Raw genomic sequence first — 22,387 nt, forward strand, 5'->3', positions numbered from 1 at the left:
TAAGGTGCCGGCCCCGGCAGCGTGTCGGGCTCCGCTGGCGGCTGCTACGCCGCGCCAGCCCGGCCCCGGTCTGCGGGGCTATAGGGGTAGGGCTGGTCTCCAGCAGGTGGCTTTTCTGGGAGCAGTTTGGGCCGTGGTAACAGCCGCCGGCGCTTCGCGTAACTTAGGCTGAAGGAACTGAGTCACAGGTAGACCCCTGGAGTGATTTAGCGCGCTGAAGCTAAATTTTTTTGGAGGCAGCCCTAAATTCAGGCTGCTTGTTGGTGAGCTCTGCTTCATTGCTGCTGGCATGCCGTGTCAGTTCTAGTCTGCTGCTAAAATTCGGCTTGCCTGGGGAGCTGGTTCAAAGTTGCGCTGCAAAATCCTGCTTTTTCAGTTGCTTGCTGTCCTTTGGTGCTATATTGCCTTTGAAAATGGGAGGCTGTCCTTCATTACACTTTGTGCCAATATCGAAACAGCTTTTTATATGTATTCTATACTATTTCTCCTTTTTGTTACAATTATTCAAAATACATTTTCTTCCCACTCTTCATCTTAGTTTATTGGGGTTTTTTTCATGCTGTTATTCCCAAATGCCTTCAAGAGTTGAACACAACTTGCATGACTACTGATTTAAGGCATAATAATATACAAGTTTTAAATAATGTTTCTTCTGATACTGGTTTATACTGATTTACTGGAAAAGATATGATGCAATATGAGCTATGATTAGCATGGGTTTAGGGACTTTGGAGGAGTCTTTTCTTTTGATAGCTGATGAGTGGCACTAGAGGTTTACTTCAGGAGACTGCCGAATTATGTAAAAAATATTACAGATTAAACACTTCAGTAAACATTTGTATCAAGAAGACAAGCACGCTCATCCTACTTGTTCCTACTTCCTACTATTCATCATGGCTGCGCACTGGGAAAAGTGTAGTAGCTTTTAATGTCATTAGTATTAATTACATAGCTTGGTGTGCGTAATACTTGTAATTTTCAAAGCATTTCCGTGCACGCTATTAAAATACTTACATGTCTTACAAACATTGCATAAGGGATGCCATGCTGACTTTCACAGATGGGTAACTGAGGAATGGGAAGAAGAACCTTGACTTACTGCTGATAAAAGCTTAATGCCACAGGAAAGGTTTGCAGCTGAGCAGAGGTGAGAGCTAGGGAATTCCTGTGCTTTGTATTTAGGCCAGTGTATTAATAGCTTACAACATCATCTGCCTTAGGCACTCTTGGCATCGTTCTAGGGAAGACAAAGTGTGTAGCACACTATGAGGACTGTAACAGGTTAGATGCCTTTCAAGACCTAGAGTGTAGTCCTTCGGTTAGTTTCATTTAAGTAGTATTTGCCTATGCTAAAGCTTGCTGTCTTTGTACGTGCTTCTGAAGAAGGCAAAGAACACAAGCTCCTCTACTTGTGCTCAGCAGGCTGAGTCTGGGCCAGAGCCAATCCAGAAACACAGCCAAGATAGCTTGGTGCTTTGTTTGAGCTAGTGTGTGGTGCCATAGAGCATTGAGATCAAGGCAGGTTTGCATCAAGCCACTTTGAATATGGGCAGAGCTGTCTTCCAGTTGATGATGGCAGCCTAAAAACTTCAATAATTCTTTTATTTCTAGAAGCCTACTGTCACTGGTGAACTTCTTACTCTGAAAACCCTGGTATAAGCTTCCTGCACTTTTACATGGATAACATTTCTTGATTTTGAATGGCTGATCTTTTCATAAACGTTAAATCATGTTAAAAATAGTCTTATCCTTGTTCAGAAAGTACTGGTATCTTCAGTAATTGATCTCCTTTGATGCATGTCAGGGCTGGGATGGAGTACATTACTGTTCAATAATTAAAAGCAATTTGATTATATTCTGTGCATATATTGGGGGGCAGGAGTGATTTTTATTATACTCTTAGGAAGTAAAATGTATTGCTGCTGACACTTGCTGAGCTCACTGCAGGTTACTGTATGCTGGACATTATCATTTGAAGCTGTAAGGATTGCCAAGAATAAGAAGCCTTTTGCATATGAGACTAAACATTGATTTCTTCTCTGGGCAGTCTTACTTGAAGGCATCAGTTCAGTCACTGGGTTCTATTTTATAAGAAATGTAACTGATTTTTTGCTACTATGAAAGGTTTCTTTCCTGGAACAACTTTCAGTATCTTTTTCTCTTGTTTTTTAAAGGAGCTCTGCTGACCGTGGAGCATGTGAAGAATGATGTTGAAATTTCAGTGGAGGAAGGCAAAGAAACCATCCTTCATGTGTCCGAGTGAGTGACTTTGCATCTCTCCTTCTAGCTTTGGGTCAGCAGTTCTAAAAATCACATGGTTGTAACATTGACATTAACCTTTTTCAGGTAGGAGGAAGAGAAGAATACAGTTTTATTCATCACTGCATTACTGATGTGTCTTTGTAGCACAGACAAAACATTTACAATGTATTCTAAACTTGATTTTTATAGCTTTGGTATTCTTATTTAAATGCACTTATCTCTAATTGTTTATGCTGTAGTGGTCACTTTATTGTTTAGGTACTTGCCTTTTTGAGATGCCATGGATTATCAAAAGCAAGGCCGTCTTATATTTGGCAAGATCGGTATACAAGATTCCTTGGGCTTGTACATATATGGTGGAATTAATTTTAAAGGTTTATATCCATTATTTTGGGCTCATGCTGCATATAAATTAAGGCATGATGTTAGCTCAGAAAAGTGCTAATTAACTATGCCATGCTGTCCAATGTATCCATCTGCATCCTGTAGAAAGGATCTTGGAAATTTTTGTAGAAATCTATTGTCTATCCTTCTAAAAATACTCCGCCATTGAAATAAATATTTTCAACTTTGGAGCAGAAAGGTGTTTTTTATGATCTGAGTAGGATCATTTGTGTATCAGAAATGCAGGACAAATGATGTTAGTTTAGGGAAGCTGCCTTGTCATCTTAGGTTCTGTATCAGGTAAGATACTTGGATGTATCAAGAGGAGATATCCTGGTATCTCAAGTACCGTGGCCATACCAGTAGAAACTCTGATACCAGTAAGGAGTATATTTTGACCAATTAACATTGCAGGCCTAACTCAAAGTATATTAACGCTATGATGAGTTTGGAATTGGGGGTTATAATTTTTGAATACTGATTGATTTTTTGAAAGAACAGGGGAAAAAAAAAAATCTATTGTTCACGAACTTTCTGACAAACATTTTGTTTGCTATTTCAGTAGAAGATGCTGTTAAAGCTACTCTTGCATTATAAGTTGGTATTCCTGTATGTGTGTAGATTGTTTATAAAAACAACAAAGTCTTTTTATGTTGTGTTGCGGAGATCCTGACTTGATCCTCATAAATTTACACCGAATGAGCTTTTCCTCTGTCTTCTGACCTTAAGGAACGAGCTTGTTACTATGTATGTATTTCTGCAAAAAATCAAAGCGTAGGATGATTCACAATCTTCAGTCATAATGATTGTTTTACTGGTTGCAAATATTGCTTTGTGTTTGAGGGGTTAGACATGAACTCAGATATGAGTTCTTTCCTGCTTTAATCTCTGATTTTACATGTTGTCTTTTGCTGTGTTTACTGATGGCATTGAATTTGTGATTTTGAATTGGAGCAAGAAAAATGTGGCAGGTTGTATTGGGAATTCATTGATGCAGCATTAATAATTTTCAGTGTGTGTTATGCACATGTTGTATACAGCATACATAACAGCAAGTTAATTGGATATTTTTTAGTTGCATGAGAGAGTTTTCCCCTTACCTTAGTCAGGTTTTGATTTCTTTTTCCTTTCTCAGTTTAGGCGGTATGTGTCTAGGTATACACCAAAAGATATGCATGCACATATACATTCCTGTGATACATGAAGATGAGTTTTTAATAATATAAATTTATATACTCAGTTTTGAAATAATATTTTATTTTATTAAACAATTTTATATTGCCATGCCTTCTTCCCACTGCATTGCAAAAACACTGATTTCAGCTGTAATGGAAGTTGTCAGAAATGTAAAGCAAAAGCTCTTCTTCTGCACTTTGACCACGTGTGTATAATATCTAGAATCATGGTTCCATCAGATGGAATTTTTTCTGTGTTAGCGTCATCTCGTCCCTGGCATTGGATTATGTTTAAGAAGTTATTCCAAACCTCAATATTGCATTAACTTTCTCTTGCTTGGTTGAACAATAATTTAAAAAATTGATTCTCTATTTTAAAGTCTGTTAAAAGTGTATCTGTAACTTGAGAAGCATCAGCTGAACTCATATATCAAGTAATGTTTTTGGTAAATGGATTTCATGGCATCAACTCTGATGAAGCTATTTTATTTTGGCATGGCTGAAATGTACTTGGGATATTTCAGACTTTGATTTTTTTTTTTTTTTTCAGGAAACCATTAGTCCTAATGACTTGACTTGAGCAAGAAAGAACGTTTTATTTGGTATTTTTCTAGGTTATTTTTTTAATTGCAGTTAAAATCTAGGTTCAAACTTTTCAGCTAACTAGCTGACAGATAAGTTTCAGCTAGTTAGCTGAGAAGTTCATCACTAATTTAAGATGATGGATTTTATTTTAAAGGTTATTTTAGAAGCCTTAGCTTCAAAACTTCATGTCATAATAGCTCCTAAACAAATCACTCTGCTGATGGCTTTGTGGAGTGTTTTAATATCCCTGCATCTTACCAGGTACCAAACTGTAGTACAACCATTCTGTTTTGTGTTGTGAGTGCATGCATGCTTCAGAGTAGTGTTACTCTTTGAGACATGTATCTAACCTATGCACAGAACCTATGCTTTTTACAAATTAATTCAAATAATGATTTATTACAACTGGAGTTTGTTTTTTTTCCCCTTCTCTCATCTTATCTTCTACTACTTGAATATTTGCCCTGGTATTTAATTATGTGGCATTTCTTGTCACTTTCGAGAGATATTTGCTCTTTGCCTGTAACATTACATTGTCCCTGTTTATTCTTCCTTACCCGTGGAGTTAGCAGGCACTAGCTGCAAAGAGCAGCCTTAACATTTTGTAACTTTTTCAAAGAAAGGGCCCAATTAGCACCATGTTTGGGTGGAAGTAGATTATTTTGTTTTCCCAAAGAAAACAAACAACTTTTTAAGCACAAGTAAGATTTTACTCAGAGTAAACTTGTGTATATTTATTCAGTTTTGCTGGAATAATCAAGGGCATTTGTTTTAGTAGGAACTAGTGAAAACAATAAAAATACATTTCACGGACTTTCTCTAGATGCAAATGTATTAGAAATGTTTTGTTTGAATTTGAAAAAGCTTCATTAAAATCTGATAGCAGTATGAAATTATAATAGGACATACTTCGTGAATGTTAAGGCCCCTCCACTGTGGCTTTTGTTTTTAGTTATATTTCATGGATTTTCTGTATACTGGAGCGTAGAAGCAAAAAAACTCCAAATGAACCATGTTGCTTTGGTTTTAGTGCAGTTAACCTAATGAGGTTAGCTGGTCCATTTGTACTAAAAGTGGGACACATTATCATTGTTAATACATCAAGAAGTCTCCCATGTCTTTTTCAGAACTTTAATTGATTTTTGCAAGGTTTTTTGAGGGCTATCAAAAATTACACAGTAGGTGTAACAGGAAGTACAGAACAATGGCAGAAGAGACTTGAAACCTGGTTTGGACAATTGAAGTGTAGCATTGAGTCCATTAAATTGAGTGGAACAGAACACTTACGGGATATCTTTTTGTTGATGTCAGTGCTCATTTAGTAGCAATTAAACTTCTAATTTTTTAATCTACATCCATGTGGAACTGTGGAGATAAGTATTATCGGGAGAGTTGATGGTTGTGATGCATCTCTCTTCCAAAGCTCTTTAGTTAATATTAGTAAAAATGTTCACATTTATTTTAGATTAATTTTAAGCTAGCTTTCTGACAGTATGTGGCTTCTTGTAATACTGTATGTAAGATAGAATAGGGAGGTTAAAACACAGAAAGAAGCATGTTCCTGGAGAGCCTTTCACCTCCAGATACATTGAGAGTTTTCAACAGCAGAACAGGAAAACCAAATTCAAATTAGTCTTTTTTTCTGGAGAAGACTGGGTAAAAAACAGAAATGCAGGCAGCCAAGTTGTTCATCAGGGGATAGTCCTTATGAAGTGTGAATTGAGTAAAGTGAGTAACAAATGCACAGGTGTTTTCACTCTGATGCTAGCCCTTAAAATCACAGTGGAGACCTCTTGGTTCCTCTGTAGATTCTATAGGAATCCTCTTCAAAATCATCCTCCTTGTATGAAAAAAAAAAAAAAGGAAACAAATGTGAATTTAATTCCTTATATTCTGGAAAATAAGTGACTCAGGTTATGCTTATGCATTCTGTCAGATGTGGAGAGAGACTTTAATACTTTGAAAGAATAATGAGAGTTTTATTTTCATAGAATCATTTTGGTTGGAAGAGACCTTTAAGATCATCAAGTTTCTGTCTATCTAAATAAAGTTGTTTCATATATAAAAGCTTATTGTTCCATCTGGTGATAGAAAAGCAAAGGATGATATATTCTTTTCGCTAGGTATTTTTTTTATTCTGGTGGCCTGGTTCACCTGCTGGTTCACTGAGAAATTATTTTGCCTCTGCTTTACATGCTTCAACTATGTGTGTACAATTAAAATTGAATTGGAGGTAGTAATTTAATATACCTTTGTCTTACCTCTTCCTTTGTTTAGGCATGTTTCATTTACTGATGTGAATTCAATAGCTCGTTATCTGGCTAGAGTTGCTGGTTCTGCCGGGCTGTATGGTTCGAATCTGTTGGAACACACTGAGGTGAGAAGGAATTAATGCCTCTCTTTCTTTTCTTCCTTCTCCTCTCTTTTAGCCTGCAAATCAAAGTTTTTTGGTTGGTTTGTTTGTGTTTTTGGAACCTGTGTCTATTGTCATGCATTTTATTGCTAGATTGAGGTTCCAACTATACGGGATGCTGAGTGTTTTGATTTCTTAAGCTTGCTCCTTCTTATAAAGAAGAGTAATCTGAGCTTTGAAAGGGTTGCCCTTTCCCACCCCTGCAACAGCAACTAATAACATGACAGTTCACTAATATAAGATAATTTGGGTTGGAAGATGGTATCTGCAGTTTTCTTCATTTTCCTCAGCTCTGTTGCCATCAGTTGCTACCTTGTGACACTTAGTGGAATACCAAGGAACACTGTATGACATTGAAATACTCAATTAGTTTTTGCTGTATATGAAGGACAAACCCTTGACCCTGATTTCATTCAGTAAAATGTGGTGAGATGTCACTACACAGATGGACTGTTGACTTGTCAACAGTACAAAGCCCTGTATTCCATAATGCTTCCCTGGTGGTGCCACGAGGGCACTAGAATTTTTGTGCGAAAGAGGGAACTTTTTTGGTCTTCCTTGTTTACACAAATTACAAAAAGTTATTAGGAATTTTGGATATGATATGATATGAAATGAGAGGGAATTCCTCCTGAGTCTAGCTCAGAGTAATCGTATGCTGAATCTTTAATTGGTAGCTGAAACTTACAGAAAAATTCCTCTGAAATTTGGGGAGGGACTGAAGGACTTGATTCAGCTCTTTTCTGCAACTACTTGGAGCTAGTAATAATCACTCTTCAGCCCTTAGCTGGTCTCAAGGAAAGTGTTGCCTTAGTATATTGCTTGTAAGACCTTTTAAAAGTTGTATGGTATTTTGTGGCTATTTAAACATTCTGACAAAACCCCTTGTTTTTACGTCCTGAGACCTGCAAGCATGCTTTCACGATTGATATTTCTCATAAAATGCTTCTCTTCACTTCTGCATCTTTCAAAACTAAAGCTGTACGTCAAGAAGTACAGCAACAGCTGCATTTGTGGTGTGTGTATTTTGGAACATAACTGGAAATGACTGAACTGAATTCTGTTGTGGTGTAATTACATCTGTGCCTGCCACGTTGGCTTGAATATTGGAAGGATTCCTGATGCATTTTACAGAACACTTGCACAGGAAATAGAAACAGAGGACTAGAAGATATACTGAGTCTCCTATAGGATTGAGAGATGCAATGTATAGACAGGGCTACCTTATTAACCAAGGTCTGACTTTTTTGGTTTTTTATGGGAAAATAATTTTTTGCAGGAGAGGAGGGAGGGAAATGAGGTCGGGGAGGGATTTGATTTCTTCAAATAGAAAAGGAGATGAGACAGAGAAGATAGAGACTGAGGGGGAAAATGCTATATTTACTCAGTAGCAGTACCAGGAAGATCAAATAGGTCACAAATGTGGTATCTAAATAGTTGAGGGATAATGACGATTACTACATACTATGTACCTGAGAACTGCTTAGTAAAGTCAGTATTTCAGTAGTTTGCCTACAACCTGAAGGAAGTGATAAATAAGTACCTGAGAATTGCTTAGTAAAGTCAGTATTTCAGTAGTTTGCCTACAACCTGAAGGAAGAAATTAAATTTAATTATTTAGTGTAGTTCTGGGCGAATCATAGACTGGTTTGGGTTGGAAGGGACCTTAGAGATATCTTGTCCCAACCTCTCTGCCATGGGCAGGGACACCACCCACTTGACCTGGTTGCTGAAAGCCCCATTCAACCTGGCCTTGAACACTTCCAGGGAAGGGCTATCCACAACTTTTCTGAAATGTTTCAATATAATTTATTTTAAACATTCTTTAAACACATAGTATGTTTTATTGTCCAATATATTTAAGGCTGCTGTTCTGGTTAATATTTTCTGCTCAACTATGAAATATATTGTGTATTACTTCATTATTTTTTTTTTTTTAACAAGCCTCTTTTTCATTCCTTTAGTAACTTTGGCTGTCTTTTGTCCTTTCAAACTAGATTGACCATTGGCTGGAGTTTAGTGCTACGAAGTTATCTACAGCCAGCCAGTTTCTTTCAGCACTCCAAGAGCTCAACCACTGTCTGTCTCTAAGAACGTACTTGGTTGGAAACTCTCTAAGTCTTGCAGACTTGTGTGTCTGGGCTGTACTAAAAGGTATCAGTATATTTTCTCACTTTCATCGGCTTCCAGTCAGTGTATACCTAGAGTCCTTAAATTTCGTTTTTTGTGGATGCTGGTAGTGACTCTAAGCTATATGTCAGACTCTATACTATTACGCAAACTGCTTTGGCCTGTGCATCACTAGTGATGGGAATAATATCACTTAGGAAACCCTAGGATGTTTTAAAATTGTCATTACATTTGGAAATTCATGCAATGTAATCATAGATGGGGATTTTTTTAACTTCTTTTGTGCTAACTGTAAGAGTGTTTTTTATTACCTGTTGCCTAAACAGGAAAATTTGCTTTGTTGCAAAATTTTGGATTAAATGTTTAAATTGTTTTTTAATACAGAGTGAAATTATATACAGAGACATTTCCATGACATTATCTTAGTAAGGGAAACTTCTTTGGTGTTTATTTTGAATTATTAAAAGACATGTATGTTACCCCGTGAAATACACTTCAGAGGTTAAAAGAAGCTTTGATGGTCTGTTTTTATGGATTTGGCTATTATGTTCTCTTAGATGTATGTCTAAAGTTGATCAGTGTTAATCTACCATTTGGTATAACCAAATTCCTCTTGAAAGGAAAATGCATATTCAGGATTAAAAGCTAACATCTTTCAGTATTTTTTTTTTAAAGTTGCTGCTTTTGAGAGAAATCTGAAGGGAATGAATCTTTAATTTTTTTTTTCTTCTCTCCTTTCCCTGTCAGAATCTTCCTAGTGAAGTTGTGTTCCTTGAAAATTAGATTGTGGGAATACAGGCCCTCAGAAATAAAGGGTAGTATTGAACCATGCTTCCCTTCTGATAAAGCTTAGAAAACAATAAGTATAGACACACTAGAGGGATATCCTGTATTTCTGTTAAAAAAAACCCAACAAACAGTTGTTACTAATTTTGAGATGGGTAATACGAAAAAAAATGTATGTTCCCCAGTCTGCTTTGGTGAATCCACGAAAGCATGCAGTATGTTTTGGGTTTGGAGGAAGTTTATTTAACTTGCTTTAGAATGTCCTGTGTGCCCATGACTAAATTTCTTTTCAGAAGAGAGCGTAAGTAGTTTTAGTCTTAAAAATTGCGGTTGGTAATCATTCCATTTTTATAATTTAATAGCTTGAAAAATTACTTGTTTTCTAACAGATAATAACGTATGGCAAGAGCAGTTACAGCAGAACAAAGCTCCTGTCCATGCAAAGCGATGGTATGGCTTTCTTGAGGTACAGCGTGCTTTTCAGTCAGTAGGAGCCAAGTGGGCTTCTGGTACACCAAAGGTTAAAATGGTAAGATTTGCTGAGATCCTCTGGAGAGAATGTATTTATTTGTGTGAATACACTCTAAGAGATTTTTAAGTTAGAGAATTAAAAGGAATCAATTGTACAGTAAATTAAATTATAAACTCTTGTTTAAAGATAAAGCTGTTACTTTCACGTTTAGAAAGGCATGAGTGGTGTAGTCCAGTGCTTGAATGGAACTATGTAAAAATGGCACCTCTTAATCAGCACTGTTCTTTAGATATATTGTTTTGTATTTCTAAAGAGGATTTTGAGATCTGGATAAACCTGCAAAGATTGCACTTGTGGGTTGATTGAACTTGTTGATCACTTTCAGGTTAAGAACACTAACATACAGATACTTGGCTAGCAACTGTTTTCTTCCCTGGAATAAACAGAACAACTTGGTGGGGTTTTTCACTCCTGGGTCAAATTTGAAGACGGAATAACTTAAAACTTCAGAATTAATCTTGTTTTGATGTACTAGGAATAATGTGAAAGTTGTGAAGAGATGAATTTTGGGTCCAATATGTCAGCTTAATGTGGTCTGGTTTGAAAGGAGACCTTGGTGCAGAAGCTATTATCTGGAGTTTTATATCTGATTATACAACTAATGTGATCTGTAATTATGTCTGTTAATTTTTAAGGCAACAGAAAAGAAAGCGGATGTTGGAAAGTTTGTTGAACTTCCTGGTGCAGAGATGGGAAAGGTCATTGTAAGGTTTCCTCCTGAAGCAAGCGGGTAAGAAACATAAATACTTTGAGAAGGTTCTATTTGTATTACTTTTTACATGAGTGCTTTGTTGAGGATGTTAATCGGCTTACCAGACAAGCCTTTTAAGCCAAAAGAGTATTTAAAGCTTTGTGCACACCTGCACTAGGGCTGTATGAGTACTGCTCTCAGCCTCTCTGCACTGTTGCTTGAACTTGGAGTAGGGAGGTTTAGTTGCCAGCAGGTGACATGGTGCAGCTCAGCAGTAGGATGAGGAGAAGCAGAAGGACAACATCTGCGTGGATAACAGATGTGTGTGCAATGACAGGAGCAATGATGAGTAAATACAGTCTTTATCAGTTGGGTGAAAGGACTCACAGTGCATCTCAAGGAAGCTGGGAGTTGGGAAGGGAAAGATGTATGGGATAGCCTCCCTTGGGAAGCTTGACACCAGATGTGCAATGGGGTCCAGACTGTATGTAGTTCTGAAACACAAACTCCTTAAAGACCATGCAAGGGAGATGTGATGAGCCAATTTAATAAATACATTTTTCAGCCAGCTTTTAATTTTCTGTTTCTTTTTAGAGCGGCTTGATGAGCTGTAAAAATTCCATGATTGCATTTCTTTGTTAAACTGGCTGTTCAGCATCCTATGACTTCTGTAGTACTGTTTCTTACTCTATTAGTCCAGTATAATCTGTTGCTTAAATATCATAATTTATGTATTATATATGCGTGTAACATATATTGTTCTCACATTATACACTAGAAGCTTTTAGTGTCTTTATTCTGGTGTTTTACTTAAAACACTGTTCTTTAGGGACACATTTTTAATTTTTTCGGGAGTGATTTTCATTTTGTGGATATGGGATTTTTATATTTAGTTTAAATTGATGGTAGCTTTTTACCTTATGTTAAAAATACATAGTAACCACAAATTCAGAAAATTCCACTCATCTGATTGTGGTAGGTTCAGGTTATCTGGTAGCTGCTACTGAGTATCATCAACAGTTGGTTTAAGTTAGTCTGTAAAACTGGAGATAATTGCAGTCCTACCTTTTCTATCCATAGTGACGCTCTAATTTACAGATTTAGGTATTTTTAACAGGTAGCTACTAAATTTATAGTAGAAAAAGCATAATCTACTTTCATAAATGTATAGTATTTTAATAATTATCCTGAGTTGGTTTTTTTGTTAGAATTACGTATTGCTGTCTGTTTTTTCTCCTTCCCTCACCAAAAAAAAAATAAAATAGCTGAAGTAGTGCTGTTGTATGTATATTTTTTTTATTGTTTTTAGATATCTGCATATTGGTCATGCCAAAGCTGCCCTGCTAAATCAGCACTACCAAGTTAACTTTAAAGGAAAACTTATTATGAGATTTGATGACACAAATCCAGAAAAAGAGAAAGAAGACTTTGAAAAGGTATGATAAGAGAGCAGGGAAATCCATTCACTGTATAGCTAATTCAAAGGTAAATGGCATGCAGATCTGCTCTTATGCACTTTTTTTTTGCACTAGATTTTCATGGTGTCAGTATTACACTTAAGTCATGCTTGGAATAAATTTACATCATCTTTACCTTTCTCCAAAGACTGTTTTACAGTATGTTGATATGCAACTTTTGCAATATGCTGTTGTTTTCGTTGTATAAATCCTACTTGGTCTGTAACAAGTCATTTGTTTCAGCTTTCATCTCCTTTTCTTGTTTGATCTCATATAATTATAGGCTGTGAATGAATGGTAAGTGCATGGCTCTCTTTCACACATCTAATTCTTATGGCTTATCCTTCCTGGACAATGGAGCATTAAAAAAACCACATCTGGCATGAAGAGGATAGAGGTTTAAGACAACTAGCTTTCCTGAATATTACAGTATACAATTTCACACTTTGCAGGTGATTCTTGAAGACGTTGCAATGCTGCACATCAAACCAGATCAATTTACATATACCTCAGACCACTTTGAAACAATAATGAAATATGCTGAGAAGCTTATTCAAGAAGGGAAGGCGTATGTGGATGATACTCCTGCAGAACAAATGAAAGCAGAGCGTGAGCAAAGAGTGGAATCTAAACACAGAAATAACTGTAAGACATTATAACCTTCCATCTTACTTTCTTATCTTTTTAATTTGGCATCAAAACTTGATTTTTACTAACAAAGATGGATGAGATGACTAATTGCATATCTCTAAGGTCCTTACAGGACCTTATAGAAACTTAAGTGTTTAGTACTTTGTTCTGCAAGGCTGGAATAAGTGTACATTTATACAAATGCAGTGAACTTGTGTATGTATGAATTCATCACCATTCATTACTTCTTTAAAAAAATTAAAAATGTAAAATGTGTGAAAGTGAATTCCAGTGAGGGGGGTGACGTTGCTCGTTGTTACCGCAGTAATAAAATGTGGGTTTGGATCAACTTTGTAATACCTTAGAAAATGATTTATTTTTATTGTTCTTAGGTGTTAATAAGAATCTGCAAATGTGGGAAGAAATGAAAAAGGGATCAGAATATGGACAAACTTGTTGTCTACGAGCAAAAATAGATATGAGTAGTAACAATGGATGTATGAGGGATCCAACTCTTTATCGTTGTAAAAACCAGCCTCATCCACGTACTGGAAGTACCTACAAGTATGTCCACTTCCTCCTTGTGTGGTTTTTGCTCTCTTCAGGGCGTTTACCATTCCTTAGGAAACTTCTTTTAATGCTTGGAAACTACTAGTATTTTTTATTTTTCAGTCAGAATATGTAATGAGTCTCTTGACTTTCTGAAACTTCTGCAAATAACCTTTAAAACTTGTGAGTTGACTGTCATGGTGAGCAGTGAATATTATTTCAGTTCTAGTCCATAAATACATTGTATTTCAGTGAAGAGCTTTGAGTCACAAGATAAATTAAAACCTAATGGCTAGATCTTGGACAACAAAGCTTTAGCTCTTGGAGATTAAACAGAACCATGGCAATTTTACATTCCTACAACTTTATATTGCTGCAAAACATCCTTCCTTGATTTATTTACCTGAGTGCCTGATTCCATTTTCACAGCAGCTGCTGTCTTTGTGCAGAATGAAGAATTACTACATTGTGCATTGAAGTAAACTTATCCAATTGTTCAAGGCTTATTTGAAATCTCTGTTTCCAGCTATACAACTCTCTTTTCGGAAACATTGATTGAATGTGTATATAACAGTAAAGCTATGTCTGTGGATAGGGTTTTATTTTTAAACATGAAAGCTTTGCTCATTATTCAGTCAACTAATGATCCTTTTTGATATTTAAGGAAAAGAACCCTAAAAGTCAGCCTTTTATGTGTTTGAAAAAAAGTAGCATTGTAGGATTTTTTTTTGCCTTTAATATTAAAGGCTATGATCAATTAATTTCTTGAAGGTTTTCTTTGGTTTAAAAATGTATTGCCCTTTGGATTTTTTTTTTACCATTTGTGTATGTGTTATTTTAGTCTTGATCGGAAAGTTTTCAGGATAATGTATTATAAATATTTATAATATATAAATTGTGCCTAGTTGAAATGTTTACATTTGAGGAAAGTGTTTTCTTTTTCTATCCTGCTAATTGAAGGTCTTTTATTCTCAGGGTTTATCCCACATATGACTTTGCCTGCCCCATTGTTGACAGTATTGAAGGTGTCACACATGCATTGAGAACAACTGAATACCATGACAGAGATGAACAATTCTACTGGATCATTGAGGCACTGGGCATAAGGAAGCCATATATATGGGAGTATAGTCGCCTAAACCTCAACAACACTGTGCTCTCTAAGAGAAAGCTTACATGGTTTGTCAATGAAGGGCTCGTGGATGGATGGTACGTTACATGGTTGTAGTTCAACAGTGTTCCTTAAAATACTTTTGACTGAGGCACACATTCTCTGTTTTTGGACAGTGCTTAGACATCAAAGCAGTGTGAATGGACATTCAAACAATATTTAAGAATATAGATGAATTACAGTGGCTTCTGCATGTAAAATGTGTCTGTTTACTACTCTACAGTAACTGTGTACATACATATTCATATCCTGTAATAAACATAAGGTAGCTTATTTTTGGACTCTGGCTCTTGCTACAGGTGCTTCTTAACACATGGAATCATTGGATACATTCCTGAGCAATGCCAGAATGGGGCCTAAATTGAAGAACTTTAGGTCATATCCTAGTTGATTCCATCCTACTTCCCCCCGCCTGCTCTGTTGTTTGAGGTTCCATTGAAAAGGAAGTAATGTGATAGGTTCATAACTTTTGCCTTGCCAGTTTTTGAGGGACTTAAGATTGAATAGCTCTAGGAGAAGAGCCTCTTCACCAAGAGATGGCTTTTCTCCCTGGGGTGAAGCAGAAGAAAATCTGCACCATGCATTCTGCATGGATAAAAGCTCAATCTTTTCAGTTAGGTCTTCTCATCTAGCTCTTAATTCACACAAGCAAAATACACTGAAGCTGCACCTTTCGTGTGTGGCAGTATTAGTGAAGTTTTTGATCGGTCTGACTAATAGATAGAACTTAGCATGTGACAATGATGAAACATCTTTTTCTACTAGGGATGACCCAAGATTTCCCACTGTGCGCGGTGTCCTAAGAAGAGGCATGACAGTTGAAGGACTAAAACAGTTTATTGCTGCTCAGGTAGGTGTTTTCTTCTCTTCTGATTCTTTGAATTTCATTTGGTAAGGACAAGTTCTTGTGAAATTTCACTTGAAGTACTTGTCACCCTTCTTTTAAAGGTTTGCTGCTTTCATGTATACTGCTTCAACAGTATTAACACCTGTGAGCAGGTCCTGGCAAAATGGGGTAGCAGGTTTCTTACTTTAGGAAGTGTTTATTTTGCAAGCTCAAGATGCCTTTCTAAACTGTTTTGATGAATGCAAACTGTAGTGGGTTTGAAGTCTTTAAAGGAGTCTAATAGCTAGAATATTTATATTAATGTGGTGGTTTTTTCCAGGGCTCGTCTCGATCTGTCGTGAATATGGAGTGGGATAAAATTTGGTCCTTTAATAAAAGGGTATGTGCTTACTTGAATTTGATGCTACTCCTGGTATCCTCTTTCTGGGATGTGTAGAGAATCCAGCGTTCATTGGAGTGCTGCTTATCACAACAAGTAGCAGTTTAATATGTTGCATCATTTGGCACACTTTCAGGAAAATGGAATGTCCCCCCCTTTCTAACATGAACTAGCACTAATCCTATTGATTCTCCTATACCAATACTTACTTGCGTTAGTAGTATGGGGAAAGATAATGATATTTGCTGTAAATCTGATGTGAAAACTGCATTTCATTTTTCTGCTTTCAAGCTGCGAGCTATCTATAAGAAGGTATTACTTAATGCTTTTTACCTTAGCATATGGCTTACAGTGCTGTAAGCATACATAGCATAAGCTATCATTTTGCAGCTTCATAGCATAGTCACATTTGCTTATATAACAGGAGCTCTACAAACCCACTGAAAATGCATTATTCCTAGTTTTAAAAGGCTGCCCATTTCTGGTTTGGCTTATTTGTTAACATAAACACAAATCTTACTTAATTGATTCATGTTGGCCGCTTTTCCTTTCTCTGGCAAAAGGACTAACTGGGTATACGGCCTATGTAGATAAAGACAGCACTGTTGATGTTTCTGACTGAATGTCAATTAAGGAATATTGCATCTTGACACGGTTAGTTGCTTTTTGGCAGCGGATGCTTGGACACTATAATAAGGCGAATTGTTATAACGCTGATTGCATATTTTGTGTGATTGTGGAAACACCTGTTATTTTGCATTGGGATTCCTGCTTGGTTTTGCTTACATGGTACCAGATCTGTTCATTTCAGTAGTTTTTGCTTGTCTGGCATGTGTCTTGTATTTCTTCATGTGTTTTGCATTTGGTCTGCTAAATACACAAAGGTTTATGAATCGGTTCTTTCTGTTGCTGCATAAATATACTTATGACTAAGAATTGGATTTTGGGGAAAAATCTACAATGGACCGTCAGGGCTCATTCTTTGAATTGGCTTTTGAACTGAGTTTCTTAGACCCCTGACTCAACTCCTTGGACAGCACCACATTATTAGCTAGTTTTATTTACACGTAGCTGTGCAGATAGTTTACAATCTGCAATATGAACAATTGGTTGGGTGCAGGTAGTTCTGAGCTCAAAGACTTCATCAGTGTGAGAGCTCTTATTTTAGGTGTTATCCTGTAATTATACTACTGACTTTTTAACATCTGTCATATAAGGAAGGATTGTGAGTTTTAATGAGTAAAATAAAGAGCCTGGTGATAACATTGTAAAATTCCTTCATTAAGTTATCAAATTTATGATATTAAATCACATCATACACCTGTATTTTGAGATACATACATGAGTACTTTTTAAAGCATGTGTTTAACATTTAAGAGTCTGACTTCAGTGACTATGAGCTTACAAATGTGTGACTTCTTAAAATAGGTCATCATATCACCTTCCTTGCTGATGTGAAGTAATTAGATGCTAAATACTTTTTCTAAAATTTTTGTGTAGTTTTTCACTTGAGCAGGAATAAACTAAGGAGAAAAAAGCCACTTTATTTTAATAAATTAAAGTGTTTTCCTTTGTGTTAGTTTCCAATTAAACTCCTAGAACTCTGATATTCCTTGTGGACCTAAAGAACTGTTTTACTTGAGTTATGTTTTTAAGTGCTTCTGAACAGTTTGGCAAACCAATATTTCAGGCATGAAAAATGCTGTGAAAAACTATGTCAGTTGAGTCTGAAAATGGGCAATAAAAATACAGAAGACATTTCAGTAGTAACTTTTTTCTTGCCAAACTCATGTTGTAGAAATCCTGATGAAGTCAATGTTATGGTGTTGCCTTATTATAGTATCTAATGCGCCTGTATTAAAATGGCAGACTTAATTGGTGCTTCCTCTATAGCCAGGTATGTCCCTGATTCTGCTGTAGTACTGACCTGGAAAATAAGTATAGGATCAGGTCTTGTGCTGCTGGAAAAAGAACAAACTACACTGATAAATTATCACTTAAAATTCAGGTACCTAGAGAGAAAGCAGTACAGATGTAAGAGTGTACGTGCATAGTAAAGCTATATCAAAGTACATTTTGCTATCTTCCCTATGAGGCATTAGCTCATAATTTCGGTTACTTCTGGTCCCAGTACTACCCAATCTGTAGCTTGTACTCAAAGTATTTCAGTGAAGATGGGAAATTGTGAAGTATTACCACTGTTCTCTCGCTTTTCTCTTCTGTGGCTTTGGATTAAACTAATACTGAATCAAGCATAAAAAAAAAAAAAGCAGTAACATAAAGAATACCAGTTAATATTCCTTTTTGGTGGTTGTTTTTTTTATACAGCATCTTGTTTCTCTGTCAATGTCAAATATTTATGATCCACCTCATTTGTTTTCTGCAGGTTATAGACCCAGTAGCACCTCGGTACACTGCTTTACTGAAAGATGCAGTGGTCCCAGTAAATATTTCTGAAGCTCAAGAGGAGATGAAGGAAGTGGCTAAACATCCAAAGGTTCTTGCTTTACTCTTCTAATATTCTTGTGTTGCAGATCAGTAAGGTTGGAAATACGTTGGCTTGGAGCAGTCAGCAAGGAAGAGTCCTGCTTTTAACTTGGTCAGACAGCATGAGATAAAACAAAGGTGTAGTTTTTTTTTCACAGAATTGTCAAAAACTGGGCAACTACTGAACATATTTGTTCTGCTAAGAGGATATAGGAAACTGCTTTTGTAAATATGTAGAGTGCATATAGATAGTGCATTAGAAGCCGTTTCTGGGAGTTTTCAGAAGAGGTGAGATGTTAAAAGTATGGAGCGATGTTCAGACTGGCTTTATTATTGTTTGATACTTTTACAGAGAAGTTTAAATATAAAAAATTATTCAAGCTTTATGGGTATAATGCAGTAGATACTGCTTATCTATAAAAATAAGTAATGCAGGAGATTTTTAAAAATAGTTTATAACATCAGACTTATGTGGAGAAGTGATATATTAACCTGTTAATTCTGCCAATATCTGGATTTTTTTAATATCACTTTTAAATGTGGATAGCAAGTAGTTATTATCAAAAGTTAAGAACTTGCTTATTTGATACTCTTAGTATCCAGTAAATAGAATAATATCCCTTAAGAAGGGATATTATTAAGAAGTGTTACTGATACAATACTTTTTTGGCACTTCAGTAAAGATGCTTTTCTTTGGGTATGACATCTCAAATTGTGCTTAAGCTTCACTGAAAGCACATATCACACTTAGACTGAGAAACAAATGAATATTGTTGAGATTTTTCTTCATTTATTTGTTTTCATCTTGTTTCTCTGAGTGTTCCTGTAGCTGTTTCTTGAAACTGAGAGGTGGATATCTGGTTTGCCCTCTTCCCCTTGGCAGATAAACAAGGAAACAGGTTTTGAGAAGATGCAAGTGGAATTGTGACTCTTAAAGAGTCAAAAAGTCTGAAGTTTGGTCAGATGCAAGTCAGCATATTAAAACATTAATATTAAAAATGCTGCCTCTGGTATATAATGAAATTAGTACAGACCAGAAGAAACAAATTTCAAGCTCCCAATCATTTGAAAAAATCTCAACTTACAGCTGTCTTAAACTTTTTTTAGATCTCTATTGTTGAGATGTTTTAAAGCTGAGTAGTTTTAGTGTTATAAGGGACTTATTTCCTATTTCTGTCTTTAAAAATCTATGCAGTGGAGAGAAGCTCCATATTCGTTTCCATATTAACTATGTAAAAAGATAAAAATGAAAGCTATGAAATTATTTTTGAAGGGAAATTTGTATAGCAAAATGGAAACTTGAGAAACTTTCTTAGCTTTCACCTGTAATATCTTACAGGTGGAGCTTAAGGAAATAGGATATGCTGTCAGTTGTGTTGGAGCTAATATTTGATAGAAGATAGAATTTTTTGAATGTACCGTCAGAGTACATGCATGCAATGCTTGTGAACAAGAAACCTGAGAGTTTTGGGAGAATACTATGCCTTTGTGTTGCTATTATTGTCCATCTTCTATCATAAATAAAGCAGTGTTTTGGCTCTGCATTAACTTTAGTCAGCTTATATAATAACAATCTCTCCTTTGAAATTAAAATCATTATTCACAGAATGCTGATGTTGGGTTGAAACCTGTGTGGTATGGCTCCAGAGTCCTGATCGAGGGCGCAGATGCAGAGACCCTGACAGAGGGAGAGGTGGTTACGTTCATAAATTGGGGCAATATTATCATCACCAAATTAAACAGGTAACCTGTTTGCTGGGAGATGAAATCAATTTTTGCTTTCCAGCCTTCTGTTGATTTTTGTTTTAATAGGTAGCTTGTAACAGTAAAATATTAATGGTTGCCCATATATGTCTATTCTAGGATTCTGTGTATAGTTGTCTACTTTGAAATATGCCACAAACCTGCATTTTAGCATAGAGCATATTTTACTGCAGATTCAGGTCTGAACTCACCAATCAGTCCTGATGTTGCGTGTCCTTCTCACCCAGCATTCTCCATGTTTCTGTGGGAATATTACCACTGTGAAACAGCTTTTTCGGACAAAAAACAAAACACCTGGAGTTTTAACAACTTTCACCCTGTAACAAATACTGCTTTTGTATATTAAAAACCTAAACCTATCACAGTTTCACATGCAGAACTGTTGAGGTGGATAAGGAGATCCTTAGTGTCATCATAGTATCTTTGAAATGGTTCTGTTGAGTCAGTGGCGGAAGAGGGTGAGCTGGGGTAGAGACCATAAATATGTAGAGATTTTTTCCCTGTGTTCTTTACTGTCTCTGGATATTTAAGAAATCTAAAGGAGAACTTCAACAGGAATGAATGCGCTCTTTCTTTTCCTGTGTCTCCTGCAATTCAAAAATGAACTCTGAACACTTGTTTTTCATTGAATTTATTGGTGATCTGTAGTATCAAATGAGAAATAATCATTTATGCTTTACTCTTACAATTTCTGTTTTTCTGTAGAAATTCAAGTGGAAAAATTGTGTCTATTGATGCCAAGCTGAACTTAGACAATAAGGACTTCAAAAAAACGACTAAGATCACTTGGTTAGCAGAAACTCAGCGTGCACCACTCATCCCAACTGTCTGTGTTAATTATGAACATCTGATCACTAAGCCAGTTTTAGGTAAAGATGAAGATTTCAAGCAATATATCAATCGAAATAGCAAGGTGAGTTATCTTTTTGTCCCCTTTATTCTACAAAGCTTAATGTTTGAGGGCTTTTTTTTTTTGCCATCACTTTTTCTAGTTACTGTCTCTTTTAATTTAAAGATTCCATTTGTCAAACAAGTAAATTGTGTGCTGGTGTATCTAGTTTCCATTTAACCTTTTGTAGCTTAAAAATTAAAATATGACTCACATTTTTTTCTCAGGCTTTGCCTGGCTTTTACACAACTGGGACCAATAGTTTGAGTGTTTTATCTTGAAGCATTCTTAGGATATGGCATCTTTTTGCTTGTACTTACTTTGCTGTCTCTGAAATTAACTAACATTTAAACACTTCCAATATCAGAAAAGCACCATTATCCTTCTACAGCTCTATTGTATTTCTTCCTATTTCTTGTGCTCTGTTAGATTTGGACTGATTTCTTTTAACACTTACAGCAAGAAGAACTGATGTTAGGTGATCCTTGCCTTAGGGAGTTAAAAAAAGGGGACATCATACAACTTCAGAGGAGAGGATTCTTTATTTGTGATCAGCCCTATGAGCCAGTGAGGTAAGCTACCTAAGAATGGCCTACCTGCTGCCTTGTTTCCACATGTGCATTGGCGAGAGTAATGTTGCCTTAAAATATTTTCCCCTTTACCTCAACCTCTCTGTGGAATATTTCGGTGGACTGGCATGACTTTTAGCTTGTACATTTCTACCTCTTCAGACTGTCGAAGCCAAGCACATGACAGTCTTGGTGCACTCCAAGTAGCTCTGACTTAATAGAGATCATGGTTTCCTTGTGATTCTAAGTATATAAATTAAATAACAGTGTTACAGAGTAAATCAGGTATTTGCACAATACTAGGCTGAACATACTATTTAATTGTAACAGTCTTTTAGCAAGCTAACAAACATCAAAAGTACACTGCATTTCTTCATAACGAAATCAATCAGAATCAATGCAGATCCCTAATTATTTAAATTTGTGTAAATACACTTGTAGACAAAGATAAACTTGCAGTTGAGCCAGAGCATCTTATAGAAAAAGTAGAATGTTTGTATAAATAAATGTATAATATGGGTCTTGTATTTCCTTTATTATCATGTTTTCTATAAATCCTTTTATAGTCCTTACAGCTGTAAAGAGGCCCCGTGCATTTTGATTTACATCCCTGATGGACACACTAAGGAAATGCCAACGTCTGGGTCAAAAGAGAAGACAAAAGCTGAAACAGCAAAGAAAGAGGTA

The 22,387-nt window shown here is 36.1% G+C and overlaps 1 protein-coding gene across 4 annotated transcripts in view; it reads left to right on the forward strand.

Annotated features, from left to right (window-relative positions):
• The window catches only part of EPRS (glutamyl-prolyl-tRNA synthetase), a 39,817-nt gene that overhangs the window by 415 nt on the left and 17,015 nt on the right, over positions 1–22,387 (forward strand). For 2 of the 4 annotated variants that reach the window (XM_014950911.1, XM_014950914.1), the window contains exons 2-18: positions 2,175–2,259; positions 6,684–6,783; positions 8,817–8,973; positions 10,125–10,264; positions 10,903–10,997; positions 12,268–12,394; positions 12,868–13,060; positions 13,438–13,609; positions 14,570–14,803; positions 15,531–15,615; positions 15,932–15,991; positions 16,283–16,303; positions 18,378–18,488; positions 20,085–20,221; positions 20,948–21,155; positions 21,591–21,703; positions 22,267–22,384. In XM_014950911.1, coding sequence (XP_014806397.1) covers positions 2,175–2,259; positions 6,684–6,783; positions 8,817–8,973; positions 10,125–10,264; positions 10,903–10,997; positions 12,268–12,394; positions 12,868–13,060; positions 13,438–13,609; positions 14,570–14,803; positions 15,531–15,615; positions 15,932–15,991; positions 16,283–16,303; positions 18,378–18,488; positions 20,085–20,221; positions 20,948–21,155; positions 21,591–21,703; positions 22,267–22,384 — 2,156 coding nt within the window. The remainder of the gene's footprint in view (positions 1–2,174; positions 2,260–6,683; positions 6,784–8,816; positions 8,974–10,124; positions 10,265–10,902; positions 10,998–12,267; positions 12,395–12,867; positions 13,061–13,437; positions 13,610–14,569; positions 14,804–15,530; positions 15,616–15,931; positions 15,992–16,282; positions 16,304–18,377; positions 18,489–20,084; positions 20,222–20,947; positions 21,156–21,590; positions 21,704–22,266; positions 22,385–22,387) is intronic. The other 2 variants (XM_014950912.1, XM_014950915.1) reach the window with 1 other exon arrangement.

The sequence above is a fragment of the Calidris pugnax genome, unplaced genomic scaffold, assembly GCF_001431845.1.
Source record: "Calidris pugnax isolate Ruff unplaced genomic scaffold, ASM143184v1 scaffold24, whole genome shotgun sequence".
Lineage (NCBI taxonomy): Eukaryota > Metazoa > Chordata > Aves > Charadriiformes > Scolopacidae > Calidris > Calidris pugnax.